This window comes from Mchenga conophoros, linkage group LG5, assembly GCF_057382185.1.
Source record: "Mchenga conophoros isolate Kocher_MC1m ecotype Shallow Benthic linkage group LG5, M_conophoros_male_GT1.1, whole genome shotgun sequence".
NCBI lineage: Eukaryota > Metazoa > Chordata > Actinopteri > Cichliformes > Cichlidae > Mchenga > Mchenga conophoros.
The window spans coordinates 36702686-36722448 of NC_140530.1; the positions used below are offsets into that span (position 1 = coordinate 36702686).

Consider the following 19763-nt stretch of genomic DNA (forward strand, 5'->3'; position numbering starts at 1 on the left):
CTGAGGAGACGTGCAGGCCAAGGATGAATTTGCTGTTTCAGAGATATCTGGAGAATGTTTGTAGCTCAGTTACTTAAAATATTCGTCCCTCTTCTGATCTTTACAGGGATGAACAGACAGAGGCTTTCAGAGGCAAGTGCTGTTTCAGTCAATACATCCCCTCTAGATCAGAAAATAAGACATAAACATGCCTTTTGCATGATAGATTAAAGAAACCATGTTGGTACGACAAAGATAAATACAACAAGTATTCCTGTATAACAACTACTACTTGGTCATTATAACTTGAGGGTTACACATAGTAACTGCTTTTCATTTAATCTAATCCTGGATGAACAGTTATCGATACCACACACTGAATATGCTCTGTTGTTGCTAGCAGCAGCATGCTAACATGCTCATGTTTACCAGGTATAACCTCGACTCTGCTCACCATAGACCACCTTCATTTTTTTTAGCATGACAACATTTTATTTTATTTTTTTTAATTAAATAGTAAAGTATATATGTTTTGTGTATTTAGTCAAAAGGATCAAGAAGCAAGAAATACCTTTCATAAATTCAGAAGTTTATCTGGATCTGAACAGTTGATGATGATGTTTCCTCATTTTTGGTTCCGTTCTCTTTGTACACATGTGACATTAACTTTGATTTAAAAACATGGAGGCTGTTGTGGCTCTTTGTGTTTCCATTTGGAAAAGTTCGGTGTCTGTTTGAAGCACCTTGGCCACAGCGAGAGCCGGCACTGGGGAGTTTGTGCTTTTGTCAGCCGGAGCTCCCACACACAGCTCACTGGTTCACTGCAGAGTCCCAGATATTATCTAACACCAGATCAAAAAGGTGGTTTTATATTCAATGAAGCAGTGTTCCTTCTGTCTATTATGTGAGAGATGAGCTGCTTCATTTTGAGATAAAAAATACCAGAAGAACTTAGAAGAGAAGGAAAAATGTGGGTGTGGGATGTGGAGAAAATGCTGAAATATCTTAAAGGCAGCTCGGGCGGGAGGCCAGACAAGAATGCCTTTTGACAGAACAAAGCATAATCAGAGGCTGAGATAGAAGAAAGTGGAAAAAAGAAGAAGAAAGAGACGAGGAGAAAGAAATCAGTGAAGCTGGCTGTAAAGATTATCTGCCACACTATCCATGACACTGGCATTCCCACATAAGTGCTCATTAGCAGTCTGAGCCACGCTCCAAGGAGAGAGCTTATTTTAGACAGTAGACTGCAGCAGCAGTGCACACAGTCAGGGTCATTTCTCCCGTTTTAGTCCCACATTGCTTCAATGGCTGAGATTGCTGCAGTCAGCACTATTACTGTATTGATTTATGGACAGTGTAAGATGCTATAAGAGGGAGTTGGTGCTGGTTATTATGGGATTAAAACCAAGCATGCCCATTCTGGCTATATCTGTCTGAGTGCACTTTGGGAAGGCTTTTCTCGTACTGGTGAAAACATGTAATCACACGTTTATGGATGTAAAAACTAAACTTCATTCATTCATTCATTCAAGTAAGATGTTTTATTAAGCCTTATTTCTTTCTTATATATATATATATAGCACCGTACTAGCCAGAAGTATATAATGATGGTAAAACATCATTATATACTTCTGGCTAGTACGGTGCTGGACTAGCTTTTGCCTTAAGAACTCTTCATGGCATAGATTTAAAAAGCACTGGAGACTCAGGTCCGTATTGACATGACAGAATCACAGAGTTGAGTTGCTGCAGATTTGTGTTCATCCATGATGTAAATCTTCCACCACTTCCCAAAGGTGCTCTGTGGAGACCATTCATATTTAAGAAACCAGTTTTGCATGATGTGAGTTTTGTCACATCATCAGGTTGTCAACAGCTGTTGAACCGGTGTGCCTGGCTCATTAAAAGGGTTATATATGTTTTGTGCTTTTTACAGTGGTTTTGTAAAGGTGATAATAATAGTTATAACTCTTCAGAAATGAATTGAATTTGTATGCTTTTGTACAAACTTGATTTTTAATCACATCTTTAGTGTTGAATAGACTCTTGTCCAGGAGGTTATATTATTATAATAGGTTATATTATTATTATTATTATTATTATTATTATATAATATATATTACTGCTTCTGTTTGAGCCACAGAAAAATGTTGTTTGAACCACAGTTCACTAACAGTCATGGCAGTAAAAGCACCAGCGAGAAAAATCAAATTTACCCCAGATGTAAAATTGAGACATAAATGTTTGGCTCAGCTCTAGAATAACGAACAACAAAAAATCTACTGAATGTGAAAAAGTATCAGAGCAAAGGTCCCAGACAGAGCTAATACAGAAATGACACCAGTGCAAAGTTCATTCCCAGAATTCCCTTATCTGGATTCACTTACCCAATCAGGCTAAGTGGTCACGGCGAGCTTTTAATCAACTTGCCGGTGTTTAATTTATGTTACCACAGTTGTGTCTGTACAGAGAGAGGTCGACTCACTCACCGCAAACATCATCCCATGTAAAATCTCAGCTGTACATTGCTCGACATGGATGATGCTGTGAATCAGTCGAATGCTGATCTATTGACAGATCAGAGCAGAAAAACGAGCAACAGCAGAATTCACCATTTATAGGAGAAATTAAAAAAAGAAAAGTAAAGTCTGAATATTTCTCATTAGTTTTAACTTTTGGTTTCACTTCAGCTCTTCTCCACAGTTGACGGTTCAACAACAACACAAGAAAAAGTAACCCACAGACTAGTTGTACTACATATTATTGACACCGCACCCGTGTGACAGCAGATGCTCTCTGCAGATAGACGGGTCGTCTGAAGCTGCCACAGACTGCCAACCGTCCTCTCGTTATTTCACCAAACCAATGAGTCCCATTAGTCAGGTGCAGTTTTATGGACCCGTTAAAAAAATGTAAATGTTATATTTTCTTCATTTACTGCTAAATGAACAACACAAAAATCAGTGCCCATAATTTACATTGTAAATGGAATATTTATTTAAGCATCTGGACAGAGAAAAACATGTAGCTCAATCACAACACATCACAATATAATATACAGAAGTTGTTTTTTTATTATATCTTTCACAATAAATCATACAAACCCATTTAAACTAAAACAAAACTAAATAAAACTCATCAAAAGAGCTGAGACTGTACATCTACCAGTCACCACTTCAACATTGCTTCCCCGGATAAATAGCAATACATCCAAAGAGAACATGACTTTGTAAGCAGCTGTTAACTTTGTTCACAATGATTATCTGCTCATGGTGAGGTATTATACTCTCTTACGAACTCTACCCTCTTAGCATTAGCACAGTCACGCGTAAATATTTCTGAACTCTGTGTTATCGTGTATCTTGTAACATGAAGTCCCTTTTTAGACGTATATAGATGAGTTCTTTTGGATCTTAGCCTTTTTTACAGATTGTGGCCCATGACAAGGTTCAAGCTCCTCCAGCTCATCTGAATGTAATGCTGCTGCAGAAGGCTGGCTGAGATGTTGAAAGGAGTGCATTGGCTGCGATTGTGTGAATGGGACTGAAAAGACAAATAAGCAATATATTGTTTGTATTTACTAAGTATGCCTTTAATAGTAAAGAACAAAGGAAGTAAACAAATTTACTGAATATACTTTTGAAGTCTGAAATATGCTACATAATAAAAAAAAATGGGACTGGTCCTCCAAAAGTCCTCACGCCTTCTGGATTTTGGTGTAGGTCCATGACAAAGACCTTTAGTTTCTTGTTTGAGCTTTCTACCAGTCTTGATCAAATAAAAGTGTATTACCCTCTGACTTGTCTTTTTAAAAGCATCGTTACGTTGACATAATGGTAAGAAAAAACACTCCTGTGTTACAGTTTAGTCTCACTGGAATAAAATTCATTCATTCTCAAACAATCTGATTTGCACTGCCTGCAGTCACTTTAGTGTGAAGCTCTGTGTATACAGAGTTGATTATATCACAGTTAATCACCACATTATCAGATTACATGTTATTGGCAATTTGACCCCCTTTTACCGACAGCTAGCCGACAGACTTCACTTCTTATTGCCCTTTTATTGTTGCCTTCACAAACCAAAGTTGCTTTTAAGACGTGGTCCCCGTCATGGAAGCAATCAGATCAAAGGCAATAAAATCGCCAGTTCTTTACATGATTGTAATAATTTTGGTTTCCCTTGGTGTGACTGCATCAATAATGGAAATCAGATGCCATCAAATATGTGTTAAAATCACAGCAAAAACAGATTATTAGCTTCATTTGATGACTAGCCTCAAAATCTGGGTGACATCAGCCATGCTTGCTAACAATTTCTCTCAATGAGACTCCAAAACGTTTGAGCTGACGTAGTTATTGTGTTTTAAAATGTAATGAAAAAACTTACCACTTTCCTGGTAGGAGGGTGGTGGAGTTGTGAGCATGGGTGTGGCTGCTGGTACAGGCTGATAGACCGTTTTAACTACAGTGGTTAACGCTAGAGAAAGCGAAAGATTTCATGTAGTTTGAAAATGAAAGCAAATTTTGATGTTCCCGTCATTACAACGGAACTTTTAAATCAAAAGTTTAAAGACAATGGGGATAAAAAATGTGTTTGTGTCTTACTATGTACCCTGCACAAACTGTAAAACTGACAGTTTTGCAGTTTCGTGAGCGTTTGTGCATCAGATTATTTCTTGCTTTCAAGAATTCCTGTAAGCCACCATCCCAATTGGAAAGAGCTCTAACACATAAAGCTCATCAAACAGCCATTTTCCATTGTAAGAATTAAACATAATTTCAAACAAGATGCTTCTGGATAATATGCCAGTGTGGCTGCTTGCAGCTGTAGCAAACTTACTGATTATTTCTCGTCTGGGATTTTTCTTTTTGGATGTCCTGCAGCAGCAGCAGCAGCAGCAACGAGTCACACAGCAGATTATGAGACCCGTGCATACGAGAATGGGAACAGAAACCCCTATTCCCACATACGCTACATGATAGCTTCTTTTCACTCGAGCAGACCTGCAAATACAAAAAAAAGCTGTAGTTTGTGCTCATTTCTGGAGCATTGAAGGGGAAAAAAGGCTAAAATGAAGAGCGCACCTTCTGAAACAGAGTTCCTGTTTTTTCTCAGTAAAGCTGTACTTTATGTCACTGCAGCAGTATTTTGTCCTGCAGTCCCCACAGCAGTACTTTTCACATTCCTGAGTATCATGGAAGACACCGTTCGTGTCCCAGTAACTGTGGCAGTGATCAGCTGTAAGACACACATGTTGAAGCAAAGTGAGAATGAGAGCTTAAAGTTGCAGTGCATTACAGATCCTGCAGACAGATATTGTACAAAGACACTAATAGAGAATTAAGATGACTTAGCTTGATATTTTATTTTCATTTTGTTATTTTAAATATTAAAAATAAAACTCACCCCATACAGCCGGGATCACAACCACACACAAAACACACACAAGACTGGACAAGATACTTGAAGGCATAGCTGATGTGATGCAGTGTGTTAAGATTCGTTCGTTTTGGGTAAGAGAAGAAAGCAGGCTGAGTCCAGGGAGGCGTCAAAATAGTGATCCTTAATTACACACTCTGCGCAGAAGTGTGGGAAGAAAACTTGCAACAGATTCTCCAAAGAGTGGACAGCTCCCCATCCTTATATAACCCATGATGACATCACACAGTTAGACCTTACTGGAAATGATAACAGTCTCCCCATAGTCCAAAGTTCTCCTTATACAAACATCAGATGATACTTTAGAGAAAGAGACAAGTGTGTGACATGTGACATGTCATGTTGTGCAGTTCTGTGAGCCTGTGTGTCCAACTAGAGAATGTCCTGACATGACCTCCCTGTGTAAATAAGTGTGTATGCGAACGTGCGTGTTTACATAACTCTGTATGTGCATGTTCTGATGTAGGCCTGCAAATGAATTAGAACAAGGTCCTGCTGGACCCTCCAGTTTGGACGGTGAATACAATGCTGTGGATACCATTTGAGACTTGATTACAATGATGATAATATGCATCCATTAATCTTTACTCAGATTACCATAGATATAAAACAAAGATTATACTGTCATCAGATTCAACAATGATGAATGACTGATCAATGATAGTTAAAATGTCACCATAAGAATACAAAGTAAAATATCTCTTGTCCACACTCCTCCTCTTTGGCCATCGGCCAACCTTTACCCAAATTTGTTTCACTCCTCCGTCCAGGCGGCCTCTCGCAACGGCATCATATACCCCAGACCAGCTGAACCAGCTGGACCAGAGTCTATGGCCCTGCTTACCAGATTTACCAACACCTGCCTTACCAGAGGAATGAGACAACACCCGATCATCAATATTCCTAGAAAAACTATAAAAGAAAACATGGCAGACATAAACACACCCTTCCATTGCCCAAACACAGACGTCATCCAATCCTCCAGCGCCGTGTTCACACCTGGATGTACATACATTGTTAAAGTGTTTTTCACCACGTCCGTCGCAAATTCAAGACATGTGTAAATATTTCGTTTAGGCGTGGATCGACGTGTTTGCGTACGCTTGTCAATTCGCGGATATAACCCTGATAAGGTGGTGCAGTTACCTGTGTCCACAGCCTCTCTAGTCAATTTAAAAGTGCACTGATAACCCCAATCATCCTCTGGATACAGAGGAGCGGGCTCAGTAAACTGTGTCAATCATCTACTTGCTGTTCTTTAGCAATTTGAGCCATCCCATCCGTAGCGACTCAATCAATTTGGACTCTCGAGCGGGTAGACCTCTGCGTCTGGGCAATTCACCCGTCTGTCAAAAAACAAACAAACATGTAGCAACACTCATACATGTCAACACCCCCTTTATTTTCCAATTTCCCCACAACCCAGCTGAGCTTTTAGCTTCAGACTCGAGTCTCAGCCTGTCACGCTTCAGGCCTCTTTGCCACCTCCTCTTGGAGCGAAGAAACGCCCTCGGATTCTTCTTTCTTCAACTCCCCAGGTAGACTACTGAGTCGCGTCTTTGTTACTTCGGAAACATGGCTTGAACAATGTTTCCGAAGTAACAAAGACGCGACGGATGGCCTGGATTGCAGCCATTCAAAGACCAAATATAACGTCCCAGAACACTCCAGCTCACAGGTTAGTCTGCTCCAAGCATTTACACGAAGGTCAGTGTTTTTTAGTAGTTAATACGTCATTTTCATAACATAATTGGTGATATAGGTTACAAGCAAGTCTGGCGCTGAACAGAAATTGTCGCGCTATGCTCCTTTATTTATTGTGCATAAATAGTGAATTGTCCTGACACAATATTGCGTTTCGCTTCTGTTATTATGGTACACTGACAAAAACATATACTTTTATTCACAGGATAAAACAGGTTTTTTGTATCACTAATTGCCCAGTACGATTACAGCATACAATATTATTGTCACTGCTACATTTCTGTGATGGGTACCAGAAATTATTTCCACTACTAATTAATTACCGTTGAGCTCAAAGGTCCTATTAATAAACTGTTAAGGAATGTGTATTCATGATGACGATTTGTGAGACTGGTAAACTTATGATATGTACGATGGTCTTTCGTTCTACACGGTGCATTTCAAGGTCCTGCACCCATCCGTCGGTAAACTGTACCTGGGCTTGTTGCAGTGACCGGAAGTTACTAAACTTCATGAGTGTATGCACTCACTCCAAGAAGCGTATAATTATAAATATGCATATAAATATGCTACGATGAGATAGCTGACTTCATCTAACTAGCAAATGTTGTCCAGGCTACGTTGGTGATACAGTTTTTTTTAATGTGTATGATATTTTTGTCATGCGATTTTAAAGCCGGTCCTACAACCGCATCCAAGAATAACATGCAGCTTATCTCAGAACTGTCGGTGAAAATTATTCTTGGAGCTAGGTTTAATTGAGCTGCATTTTAAAGAGGTGCAATTTCACAATTTGTGTATATTTTCTAAGTTAACTATTTTGTCATGTGTTGAGAAAAACACAGATTTAAAAATTACATGGTCTAATATTTACATTTAGCATAACTGCAACATTATTTTTTCGTTTTGTTTTTTTTAAAGACTCGAAAGGACTTGAAATTCAAAGTTTCAGACTTGTGACTTGACTCGGACTTTTACACCAGTGACTTGAGACTCGACTCTGACTTGCCTGACATTACTTGAGACTTGACTTGAGACTTGAGGATAAAGACTTGAGACTTACTTGAGACTTGCAAAACAATGACTTGGTCCCACCTCTGCCAATTTGACTCTTTTAACCACTAAATTTGTCGTGTCCTCACTGGATGGTCAGACCAGTGACTTTTCTTTTGAAGTTAAGTTGTTGTCCTGCAACCCAGAGAGTTTATTTGTCAGTAGTAGATAAACTATATCATTTAAAAACCGGTGTATGTTAAGTGTCGCTACTTTAACCTTGCTTGTACGTGCACACGTATGTAAGCTGTTTCTTCATTGCATGTGTGGGTGCGTCTGTATGTGGGTTAATTTAACTTTTTCTCAAATGAGGCATTTCTCTAACACGCACATGTGTCTGTTCCTCACACTTCTCATACCTTTCTCTGGTTGTGTGTGGTTTAATTTGTTTCAGTCATTTACCAGGAACATCTTTTCCTTTTTTCCATGTCTTCCGCCAGAGGTTAACACTGGTGAGATTCAGGGACACAGCACCAAGAGCAGTTCAGCGAGAGAAACTTGCCTAAAACTTGCCTTCCCTCTTTTTCCCGGGTGGGGACAACTCTGGTGTCCAGCCGTGAATTTTTGAGCCAAAGCTTGGCCTGTCTTCTTCTGCCGTACTCAGGTTTCCAGGTTAAGAAAAAACCACCTGTATGAATACACTAAACATACACTTAGTATTTGTATAAACATAACTGCCTATATTATTGAACTGAACTGAACCATTTCCCGTATTTATCACTCACTCCTAGTCTTGAGGAGGGTAGATTTAACTCTTTACTAACTTTAAACCCCACAAGTAAAAATTTCATATGTTCTTGACTGCAAATCCAAAAACTGCTTGATGTTATTACTAATTATTTTCCTCCACAACACTCCAAATCATGTTCTCTCTTGAGTCCAGCAGGGGAATAAGGTGACCTCTACTCTCACTGCTTCCCCAGTCAGAGACAATATCTCACTCACACTTCCACACTTTATTGTTTTCCCCTTTTTCTTGACTATTGTTATTTAACAGAAAATCAACTGACCTACTTCTCCTTCCTCTTCTGTCATGCAGAAAGTCACACACACACAGCACTCGGCCCCCACCTTGTCTTTCTCTCACAGACACACCTACACACACACACACACTCTAATCCTCCTTTCACAACAAAATTTCGCACTGTAACAGTTTAAACACCTGAAGCCAGCGAAAATTCACTCTCACATTCACATTCACTCCCCTAACAACTACAAAGTTTTCACACATGCAAATAATCCCATCAATCTACTATACACGCCGTTTCCCTCCTTATAGCGAGAGACTCAACCGATCTTTAAAAACTTTATATACACAACTTCAAGAATAAAGCACACACCTCTGCCTTTTTCCAGGCAACTACTTTTCACTTTATTTACACACACACGGGTAGTTTATATCCTATTTACATACACGGGCCCGCATAGACATAAGAAAACACCATATGCCAGAACAGCCTATTTTTTTTTTATTTCACTTCTTATTTCTATACCGGTATTCCTGACTTTTAGACAAATTTAAAAGCATCTATAGCCCAGGCCGCGCCTTGCTGATCAATTACACGCGTCGGGAACGCCCTCGCCGGCCGCGGTCTAATTTCTAAATACTAATTAATTTATAACCGTTTCCCGCAGCTGGGAAGGAGCTCCACCTCTGGCGCTAGTATCAAACCCACGCCTTCAGCTTTACTTAAAGCTCACAGGCCAACGACGTTGACTGGTCACGGCCGGGTCCGCGACCCTGTCAATCAATCTAGCGCAGTAAGGAAAGTGGTCTCCGTCGACCACTTTGGTTTGTTTGGGATGCTCGAACTTCCCCGGCAACCAACCGAGCAAATAGCCTAACCACGCGTCCGCGATCAGGAGTCGCCGCCACGGCGCCGAGCAGCTGCGCTCTTAGGGGACCGCGTCCCCAGTTCTAAAGACCTTTAATTGTTTTAAAAGCCTCACTGTGGGCACTCTGCCCCCCCAGTTTAATTACCTGAGGCCCAAAACCGCGTTTTCGCTACTCAATAAAAACCAAATTCCCTACACTACCGAGCATCTGGCTGGCATCCAGTCAACCCACCTCTTCTTTAAACACTTTAAACCGTATTGTCTTAAACACATATAACCTCTTAGCTCAAAATTCACCCCCAAAATAAACAGCAATAAATTTAGACAGACCAATATTCCCTATTTTTAACACTAATTACCAAAGATCACTATGAACAGACATAAGAAGCCCATACTGAGTGAATATTATTTAATTAAATTTAGTTTTAACTTCCAATTTTAGCGCCTTTGGATAAACATCAACAGGTGGCCCTCACCTTTTATTTCGCCTGGCTTGTCACTCAGATAAGCTGCTGATCTCCGTTCGTTTTGGCACCTTCCACGCAGCAGCCGCAGCTCCTCTCCTCCCCAACCGGAGTTTCGGCACCAAGAATTGTTAAGATTCGTTCGTTTTGGGTAAGAGAAGAAAGCAGGCTGAGTCCAGGGAGGCGTCAAAATAGTGATCTTTAATTACACACTCTGCGCAGAAGTGTGGGAAGAAAACTTGCAACAGATTCTCCAAAGAGTGGACAGCTCCCCATCCTTATATAACCCATGATGACATCACACAGTTAGACCTTACTGGAAATGATAACAGTCTCCCCATAGTCCAAAGTTCTCCTTATACAAACATCAGATGATACTTTAGAGAAAAACAAGTGTGTGACATGTCATGTTGTGCAGTTCTGTGAGCCTGTGTGTCCAACTAGAGAATGTCCTGACATGACCTCCCTGTGTAAATAAGTGTGTATGCGAACGTGCGTGTTTACATAACTCTGTATGTGCATGTTCTGATGTAGGCCTGCAAATGAATTAGAACAAGGTCCTGCTGGACCCTCTAGTTTGGACGGTGAATACAATGCTGTGGATACCATTTGAGACTTGATTACAATGATGATAATATGCATCCATTAATCTTTACTCAGATTACCATAGATATAAAACAAAGATTATACTGTCATCAGATTCAACAATGATGAATGACTGATCAATGATAGTTATGATTATAAAATGTCACCATAAGAATACAAAGTAAACTATCTCTTGTCCACAAGTGTAGGGGGGAAATGAACCTGACTGTGGAGTGCTGGCTGGTTATAGGGCTCTGTGTCTGTCCTACCTGTACATGAGTAACCAGACAACATTCCTTTTTTTTTTTTTTTTTTTTTTTTTTTTTTGCCTGTCCCGTTTGGCTCTTTTGCCATCAGAATTGTTGTCTAAAGGCAAAGAAAGATGCCCAACGGATTTACTTTACCAAACTGACCATCCCAGCCTTGCCGTAATGGTCCATTTGATTCACCTTTTATTGTTTTGTTTTGTTTTCACTTACTGAATACGGGACAGACTTGACTGGGGGAAAGAAGGGGAGAAAGAAAGAGGGAAAGAGAAACAGCTGAGAAGAGGGACGGGGGAGAAGGGCAAAAGACAAAAATCAACAGAACGGGCAGAGAAAAAAAAAAGCATATATCAATCACCTGGATCACCTGCTGAGAAAGAAAAAAGAAAGCAAGCAGAAGAGAACAAGAGTAATAGAATAAACAACATCACAATGATATATGGGAATATGACAGTAAATACTAAATGTTAAACATTATTGTGCAGCACATAAGATCAACAGAACACAGTGTGCTTTGAGGTAGGAGCCAAAAAGGGTGTAGTTTGTGGGTGTGATCACCCGTGTGTACACCTGTGAGCATGGACGCGCTTGTTTTTTGTTTTTTTAAAAGGTTCCTTCATGTAATAATCTGCTAGAGGGTGTGGGGGGGCCACAGCCCCGTCCTCCAGGGCGTGAAGCAGGTGTGGAGGAGATCAAAACTCCAGACATCCAGAGGCCCCCAGAACACAAGAGACCAAGGAAGACCAACAGAGGGGCAGCCGCGCCACTGTCCCGGAAAGAGCTGAGGAGAGTCCCAGATGAGGGCTCACTCAGCAGCCGCGGAGCAGAAGCCAGGGGGAGTTGCAGTGACGCACTCGTGAGCTCCGCCGGCAGCCAGCCGTGGCTGAGTGACCGAGCCCCAGGCCGAGAGGCCGGGGGCACCCCACCTCCGAAGTGGCCCGAGCGAGCCCCAGGCTCCAGGCCCCGATAAGCGGCCGCCAAGGAGTGAGCCGGTGTGTACCTGGACGCCCATCCCCGGACACAAAGAACCACCAACGCACCGATGTCTGAGGGCGTCTGCCACTGGCAGGGGAAGTGGTGGTAGGGGGAGATAGGCCTCCAAACCTTGGAGGGCCTGAGATGTCCCCAGAGAGGTGGCGCCTGACACCCAACCTGACATATAGACACAGACATACAGGCACACACAGATACAAACATCCATTCCCACCCTCATGCTCTCATATGCACTTACTCCACACTCAACCAACGTGTAGACAGACATAAAGAGACGCTGTACACACGATCACACTCCCCAATCGTACTCTACAAACCGGGTCTAGGTGCCCCCGCCCCTGGAGGGGGGAACTGCACCCAGACCCAGGTGGTGTTTCCCTTTTCCCTGCGGTGGGGGGAGGCAGACCGCCCCGACTCTGCAGCAGCAGGAAGGCCCCACACTCCAGACCGCAGTCGGACGGCCAACTCCTCCTCCTAGTCCCCCTGCTCCAGCAGGTCGCAGAGAATGGGGGTGAGAGAAGACTCCAAACCTCCCTCCACCCGCTCATTGTAATGTTGATGCATGTGTGTTCTAAGGTGCATTTAAAACCCAGGAGGGCTTGGAGCTACCTGCCAGAGAGCAGCAGGTAAGCGCATGGTCCCTCCTGCTAGCCCTCAATGTCTATGTGTATTTAAAATTGAGAGGTGGGCAACGATGCCAGGGGTGGGGTATACACCCTGATGGTACTTTGGACTCCGTGTATCGTGCCCACCCCCAAGATCCTATATGTATGTGTAATGAGAGTGTGAGTAACCCAACAACATTCCTTACTTCACATTTCACTAGCTTGGCCTACGTCCTCATTTTAGGTTTGACAGCGTTCTAGTAGGTAAAGTTGAATGGCTTGGACATGAATTGAGCTGCGGTTTGGGGAAGGCTTTGAAGGAGACTGGCGAGGACTCCCGGGCCTGGCAGATCCCCATGTACTAAATAGAAGTGAAGAAGTTAAAGAATTGAAAAGGGGAGGGAGGGGTACGTAAACGAGGATGAACAGCTTGCAGAAATATATAGATGAGAACCGGAAGGAGCGTGTTTGGAGGCGTAGTCCCGCTCTTGAAATTCTGATACATAACCTCCAAAAATACCTCGATACTCAATATTTCTTAAAACATTAGGGTGCTGTAATTGTTGCTGGAGCTTTGTCCTTCTCAGATTTTAAGACTCCATCTACATTGGAAGTAAGTGAAATTGTACCAGAAACATCTACTCAGGTTAGTCTAGCACCTACATGTTTTCATTACAGTGCCATCCTGCTGCAGTCTGTGCAGAGGTTTGGCGTCATCTTACTGAAATAAGAAAGTCCTTCCCCAAAAGGAAGTAATCTCAGAGTCACCATGTGTAGTTCCAAAACCTCCAAGTGTCATTCACAGTTAATAGTTAATGCTATATGTTCCTGTAGTCCAAGAGACGGTTTGGCCACGATGTGCTGAGGCCACTTCAGTCATTTAAATTGCATTTAAGTCCGTAGAAAGTAAAGGTATTGAATTGTTGAATTTTGACTTGTATGTCAGATCAAACCAAATGTAATCAAATGTGTTTAGTAGCAGCAGTTTGTAGAAGTGTTCCATCGCACATTGGTCTGTCACATATTGAATCTCTCCTCGTCTTTACTCTTGAAAGAGTCAGCCTCTCTGTGATGTTTTTGTAAAGAGAAAAGAGGGAAGAGAGCACAAAACACAAATGCTGGACCTCAACAATTTTAAAGCACTGCCCACATAGCAAAATTGTTATGGCCCGGATCTGGCCCACACGATGTTCTTACACATGGCTCACATACCGCAAAGAATGATGGCCCTTTGGTGGCCCAGATCTGTTTTGCCAGATGTGGCCCACACATGGGCCAGCACAAGGCCAGTTGCAGACACACTGGTAGTCCTGTGCTGGCCCAGAACAGTTTCAGCTCTGGCCCCAGATGTCAGCCTAATGTGTACCTTAATCAAGCCATGTAATAACAACATGTGCCGGAACATAATAGTGCAAAAGTAACATGACAACACTCTGCTCAGACAGTGAATGGACTGATTCTTTTATAGCGCTCCTCTACTCTCTAGGATTACTGAAAGTGCTCTATTACAACATCCCACATTCACTCAACTGAGTGCCTCCTAACTACATTTATACACATTCATACTCTTGAAATGCAGCCAGGGTTCGAACCGCCAACCTTCCGATCAGCAGATGACCTGAGCTACAGCCACCCACTGGCAAAGATGAGTAAACCGTCACTAGGTTTTGGATAAAGTGTACACTCACAAACCTGTCAAACCTGCATTTGAAACGTTGGCTACCATAGCAGTATAGTATTGCAACATGGCATTTGGGTCTTCTAACTAAAATAGGAACATAGGAACATAAACAGTGCCATCATTGCCAGACTTGGCCCACATCTGGTTGACATACAACCTGCCATGACACCAGTCAGTCAGAAGTGCCAGCTTGATGCCAGATCCGGGCCAGACCTGTTTTCTATGAGCCTGGGCCACATAAACCAAACCACAATCGGACCAGATATGGCATGCCATCACATAGACAGTGCCATCTATGCCAGGCCTGGCCCACATCTGGATGACATACGTCTTCTTGACATACGGCTTGATACCAGATCCGGGCCAGACCTGCTTGCTATGTGGGTGTGGGATCGTCCAGAGAGAAAACAGGATAAAAGCCAGACAATATCGGAGGTCCTTCAGAGTCTGCTGGACTCTGTCAAGGACATTCTATGACACTGTGGTAGCAGCCGCCTTTTTCTATGCAGTGACCTGTTGGGGGAGCAGATGCACGGACAAGGACAGGAGCAGGATTGACAAACTGATGCAGAGGTCTAGTTCTGATGTCTTCTGGAGTCTGTGGAGGTGGTGGGCGAGAGGAGGATGTTAGTATAGCTGAATTCCATCATGCACAACCCACATCACCCTCCATGAGTCTGAGTGTGCTGAGCGGCTCCTTTAGTCAGAGACTGAAACACCCTCGCTGTAGGAAGGAGCACAGTTAGACTCTAAAACTTTATTTCTTGCATATTTGTACAACCATCTATCTATAACACATTCTGGGTATGCATGTACATAGAACCTCAGCTACTGTTGTATATATTGTATTGTATTATATATCTTATTGTCTTCTAGTCGTCTTATCTTATATCCATTGTAGAAACTGTGGAAGAGTGTCTTAAAGAGGTTCTCCCCATCAATATAAAAAAATAAAAAATAAAAAAAACTTATTTCCCATGTTCCTGGCAAAATATAAAAAATTAGGGTTGGCTCTTACGCAGCACTGCACATTTGAAATCAGCTGTGTGTGGCATGCTGTAATACTTTTATTATTTTACATACAAACTATAAATTGGGCAGGGGCGACCTCTGCTGGCAGGTTGCACTTATGACTTGTATAGTATTTTGCTTTGTTTCATTTATTTTATTTTTGTATTAAATTTTATTAAATTTATTTTTGGTTTCTTTCAACAGTACTGTTCACTGCGTTTCAAGACAAGATACAGCCTAATAAAGATATCCAGCTGGCAGGGATGTGGTCATACAAACACCATCTGCAGTGAACACAACACAGGACAACAAAGGCTCCTGTTCAGGCTCCTGAAATAAACAAATAATTTAAACCGTCCAATGCTGTGCTTTCATACACATGAAATATGTTATTAATGATTTACTTAGGCTTGTTTATAAAGGATATATTAAAGTGGAATAATGCTATTTAAATAAAGTGTTAACTAATACACTTTTTAATAGCATGTAGTTATAGTTCTAGGATTTTGTTTTGTTAAGTATGAATCATGTTAATGGTGTTTCATCACAAATACCACAACTTGATCCTCATCAACATTGTTGAATGTGAGATTTGTAATTACTACAGAGGGACAGTTGTCTACATAAACACAGACACTGTGGCCACGACAAGGTAGAAATGGTTTCATTTGATTCCTCTTTTTATTTGAGTCGATATGTGTGTTTTGGTATCTGTTTGATTAAAAAAAAGAATAAGAAATTCATCATTGAGTCATGTAAAAAGTTAAAGGAATTAACATTACTGATGCAAAATTTCAAAAAGCAACAACACAAACATGTTCAGAAATTAGGAACACTTATTTAATTGTGTGAATGCTGATTGGGAGCTCTCCTCATGTAAACACAACGTAATCCACAGATTTTACATGTTTTTGAGAGCCGAGGTTCAATTAGGGACCAGATACAAAAACACTGTATTATTCTAAGAAAACTAAATACAAAAGCATACAAAGGTATACACATTCATTTCTAAACATCTTTATATTACATACTTTTGGTTCTTAGTTCAATCTTTGTTTGTGTATTTATTTGGATGAAAGCTAAGGATAGATTTAAACATGGGGTTCCACCCAACTTAGAAGTGATTACCTTAGTGTCAATCCAGCATATTAATCCAGAAAATAACATTATCACACATTTGATGACCTCAGCACTGGAACAACACACACAGACACACACACACACAAAATTTACTGAAGGTCAAAAGTAATGGAAGCTCTGTAAGTTCCGAGCAAAGGACCCAGGCGAAGGCCATACAGGAACAACACAAAGCAGCTGTCAGTACACACAATAGGCATGGCTGCCATTTGTAGCAACTACAAATACCTAAAAAACAAATTCACCTAAAAAATGTATTTTAACCAAGAATCTACCTGATCATACACAATATTGTTTTGGATAGGCATACACAGCATTGTTTATACATTCATCCCTGGGTCTTTAAAAGCTGTAGTGTGGCGTAGCAACAGTCTGGTAAGCTGTATATACATTTAAGGCCTTGGATTATGAGAAGGGTTGTACGGTGCTGGCTGAGCGTCCTCTGAATATGGTGGCGGTGCAGTAGCCTGGCTTGCAGGTTGCAGAGGGTACATCGGCTCCCCGGTGAACAGCACTGGGTGAGTAGGATTGGCTGAAAAGACAAAAGAAACTGATTTTCTATGTTTATATTGTTATTGATCAAATTATTTTTTCTAACTCATTAGGCCATATGAACATTTTAATAGTAAATGGTATGAAGAGTCAACAAATTTAATAATTTCCTTTATAACTGTGTATTGATCCACGTAACAGAACAAAGAAACGTGCTGTCTAATAGATCAAATGGACCATCAGCTCCCTCTTGTTTTTAAATGAAAATTAGTCAGAAATCACTGACCACTTTATTAGGTACACCTGTTCAACTGGTGACTAATGCAAATCTGTAATCAGCCAATCACATGGCAGCAACTCAACGCGTTTAAGCACGCCGTATTTCAGAAACTACTGACCTGCTGGAACCATCTCTAGTGTTTACAGAGAATGGTGGGAAAAGAGAAAATATCCAGTGAGGAACAGTTCTTTAGAATGTGCTTTGAGCTGACAGGAAGGAAACAATAGCTGAAATAACCAGTTGTTACAACCAAGAACGTCTCTGAATGCACAGCATGTTGGAACCTTGAAGCAGATAAGTGACAGCAGCAGAAGACCGCACCACTCGTCTCGGCTAAGGAAAGGAAATGTTGACTACATTTCAAACAGACACTGCAAAACTGAACAACAGAAGCTTGGAAATCATTGTCTGGTCTGATGAGTTTCAATTTCTACTGTGATATTAAGATCAGAATTTCATGTGAACAACATGACAGCTTGGATCCATCCTGCCTTATGTACAGTTCAGACTGCTGATGGTGGTGTAATAGTGTGCAGAATATTTTCCTGGTACACTTTGGGCACCTAAGCATAAATTCATTATCAGTTAAATGTCGGAACCCATGTAACTGCTGACTATGTCAATTCCATCTTCTGATGGCTCCTTCCAGCATGAAAACATCCTCTATCACGTGCTCAAATCATCTCAAACTGGTTCCTTCAACATTATAGTGAGTTCACTGTTCTCAAATTGGGATGGTGTCATGTGAATATGGACCAAAATCTCTGAGGAATGGTTGCAGCACCTTTTTGAAGGCAGCAAAAGGGGTTCAAACTCGTACCAGCAAGGCAACTTGAGTGTATATTAAATCACAGCACAAACACAGATACATAGCTTCATCAACACCTGGGTGTCATCAGCCAAGCTTGCTGCCAACTTTAAAAACGGGAAAAGTTGTCAGTTGACATATTTATTATGTTTTAAAATAGAATGAAACAACTTACTACTTTCTTGGTAGGAGGGTGGTGGAGCTGTGGGCATGGGCGGGCCTGAAGGCACAGCCTGGTAGCCTGGGTGGGGCGGCTGCTGAGGTGTGTTGGAATTTATCACAACTGGAAAAAGTCAAAGATTTACTTCAGCTTGAAAATGAGTTTAAAGACATCTGGGAAAACTCCCATCTTTTCTAATCTTTTCAAAAAATCCAACATTAAAAATGACAGATTGCTGTTTTATTGTTCGTGCATCAGACTGTTTCTTGTTTCCAAAACTTCTCCAAAATCCCACCTTATCAACTGAGAAGGTGTCTGGCACATAAAATCTCACAAAACAGACAGCACATGTCTATAAGAAGTAAAACTCATTTCAAACAAGAAACAACTGGATACTATGCTGACTTAATTACAGTGTCACTGCTTGTAACTGTGACCAACTTACTTATCTGTCTTTGAGTCGGCCTTTTTTGACATTTCATGTAGCAAAGGCAGCAAGGAGCCAAACAGCAGATTATGAGAACCACACACAGCAGAAGAATTAAACTCCCTACGACGATTCCTACAATCAGACCGATTTGGCTTGTACTGCAAATAAAACATGAAAAAAAGCTTTAATTTCTACTCACATTTGTATCACGAAAAAAGGTTAAATAGAAGACCACACCTTTGAAAACTTCCAGAACAGAATTCCTGATTTAGCTGCTTGGGCTTATCCTTGCAGCAGTATCTTAGATTGCATGTGCCACAGCAGTACTTGCTACATTTTTCAGCATCATGTGAGACACCGAACATGTCCACATAGCTATGGCACAAGTCGTCTGTAAGACATGAACGAGGGTAAAGTGAAGAGAGGGTAAGAGTTGAACCAAAGATCTGGTAGACAGATGCTGTAGTGATGGCGGAGAGAGACAAACACACCGATGAGATCACAGGCCTGATGAAATAAATATCATAATAAAAACTCACCTGATTCCGCTGGGACCAAAAACACACACAAAAGACACACAAGACAAGGTAAGACACTCGAAACTATAAGAGACATGATGTCGTGTAAAAGGAAATGAGCTCGACTTACAGGGACGACTCTTCCTACTTGTGTGTCTGTCACACCCTGTAAAAAGTAACCCAACAACATTCCTTCAATAGCATACATGACTTAGCACTAGATGATCAACAGAGTGCAACTACTTGCAAATAAACCCTTTGAAAACAGTACAAAGTGTATTAATCAAAGGTTAATCCTAACAGTTAGATATTTTTTTTT

General features: G+C 41.2%; 2 protein-coding genes across 2 annotated transcripts; both read right to left on the reverse strand.

Moving 5' to 3' along the window:
- Positions 1–3035: 3035 nt before the first annotated feature.
- On the reverse strand, positions 3036–10683 carry LOC146575035 (uncharacterized; the record flags this gene model as incomplete). The annotated part of the gene is made up of 5 exons (XM_085275678.1): positions 3036–3522; positions 4369–4458; positions 4822–4985; positions 5067–5220; positions 10491–10683. Coding segments are annotated over 5 exons (762 nt in total), but the record flags the coding sequence as incomplete, so codon positions are not given.
- A 5601-nt stretch (positions 10684–16284) lies between these two features.
- Positions 16285–19597, reverse strand: LOC146575036 (uncharacterized). The gene is made up of 5 exons (XM_085275636.1): positions 19575–19597; positions 19164–19317; positions 18942–19084; positions 18512–18619; positions 16285–17288 (listed from the first exon to the last, which is right to left on the reverse strand). Exons 2-5 carry the CDS (start codon positions 19289–19291, stop codon positions 17149–17151), a joined length of 519 nt encoding a protein of 172 aa, XP_085131762.1. The 5' UTR covers positions 19292–19317; positions 19575–19597; the 3' UTR covers positions 16285–17148.
- Between the last annotated feature and the right edge of the window lie 166 nt (positions 19598–19763).

Excerpts from the sequence above, each read along its gene's own strand:
- LOC146575036 (XM_085275636.1), bottom strand. The coding sequence starts at position 19,291 with ATGTTCGGTGTCTCACATGATGCTGAAAAATGTAGCAAGTACTGCTGT. Across the intron at positions 19,085-19,163 it reads TGTTCTGGAAGTTTTCAAAG|TACAAGCCAAATCGGTCTGA; the intron begins GTGTGGTCTTCT and ends TTTTATTTGCAG. Across the intron at positions 18,620-18,941 it reads GCCGACTCAAAGACAGATAA|TTGTGATAAATTCCAACACA; the intron begins GTAAGTTGGTCA and ends GACTTTTTCCAG.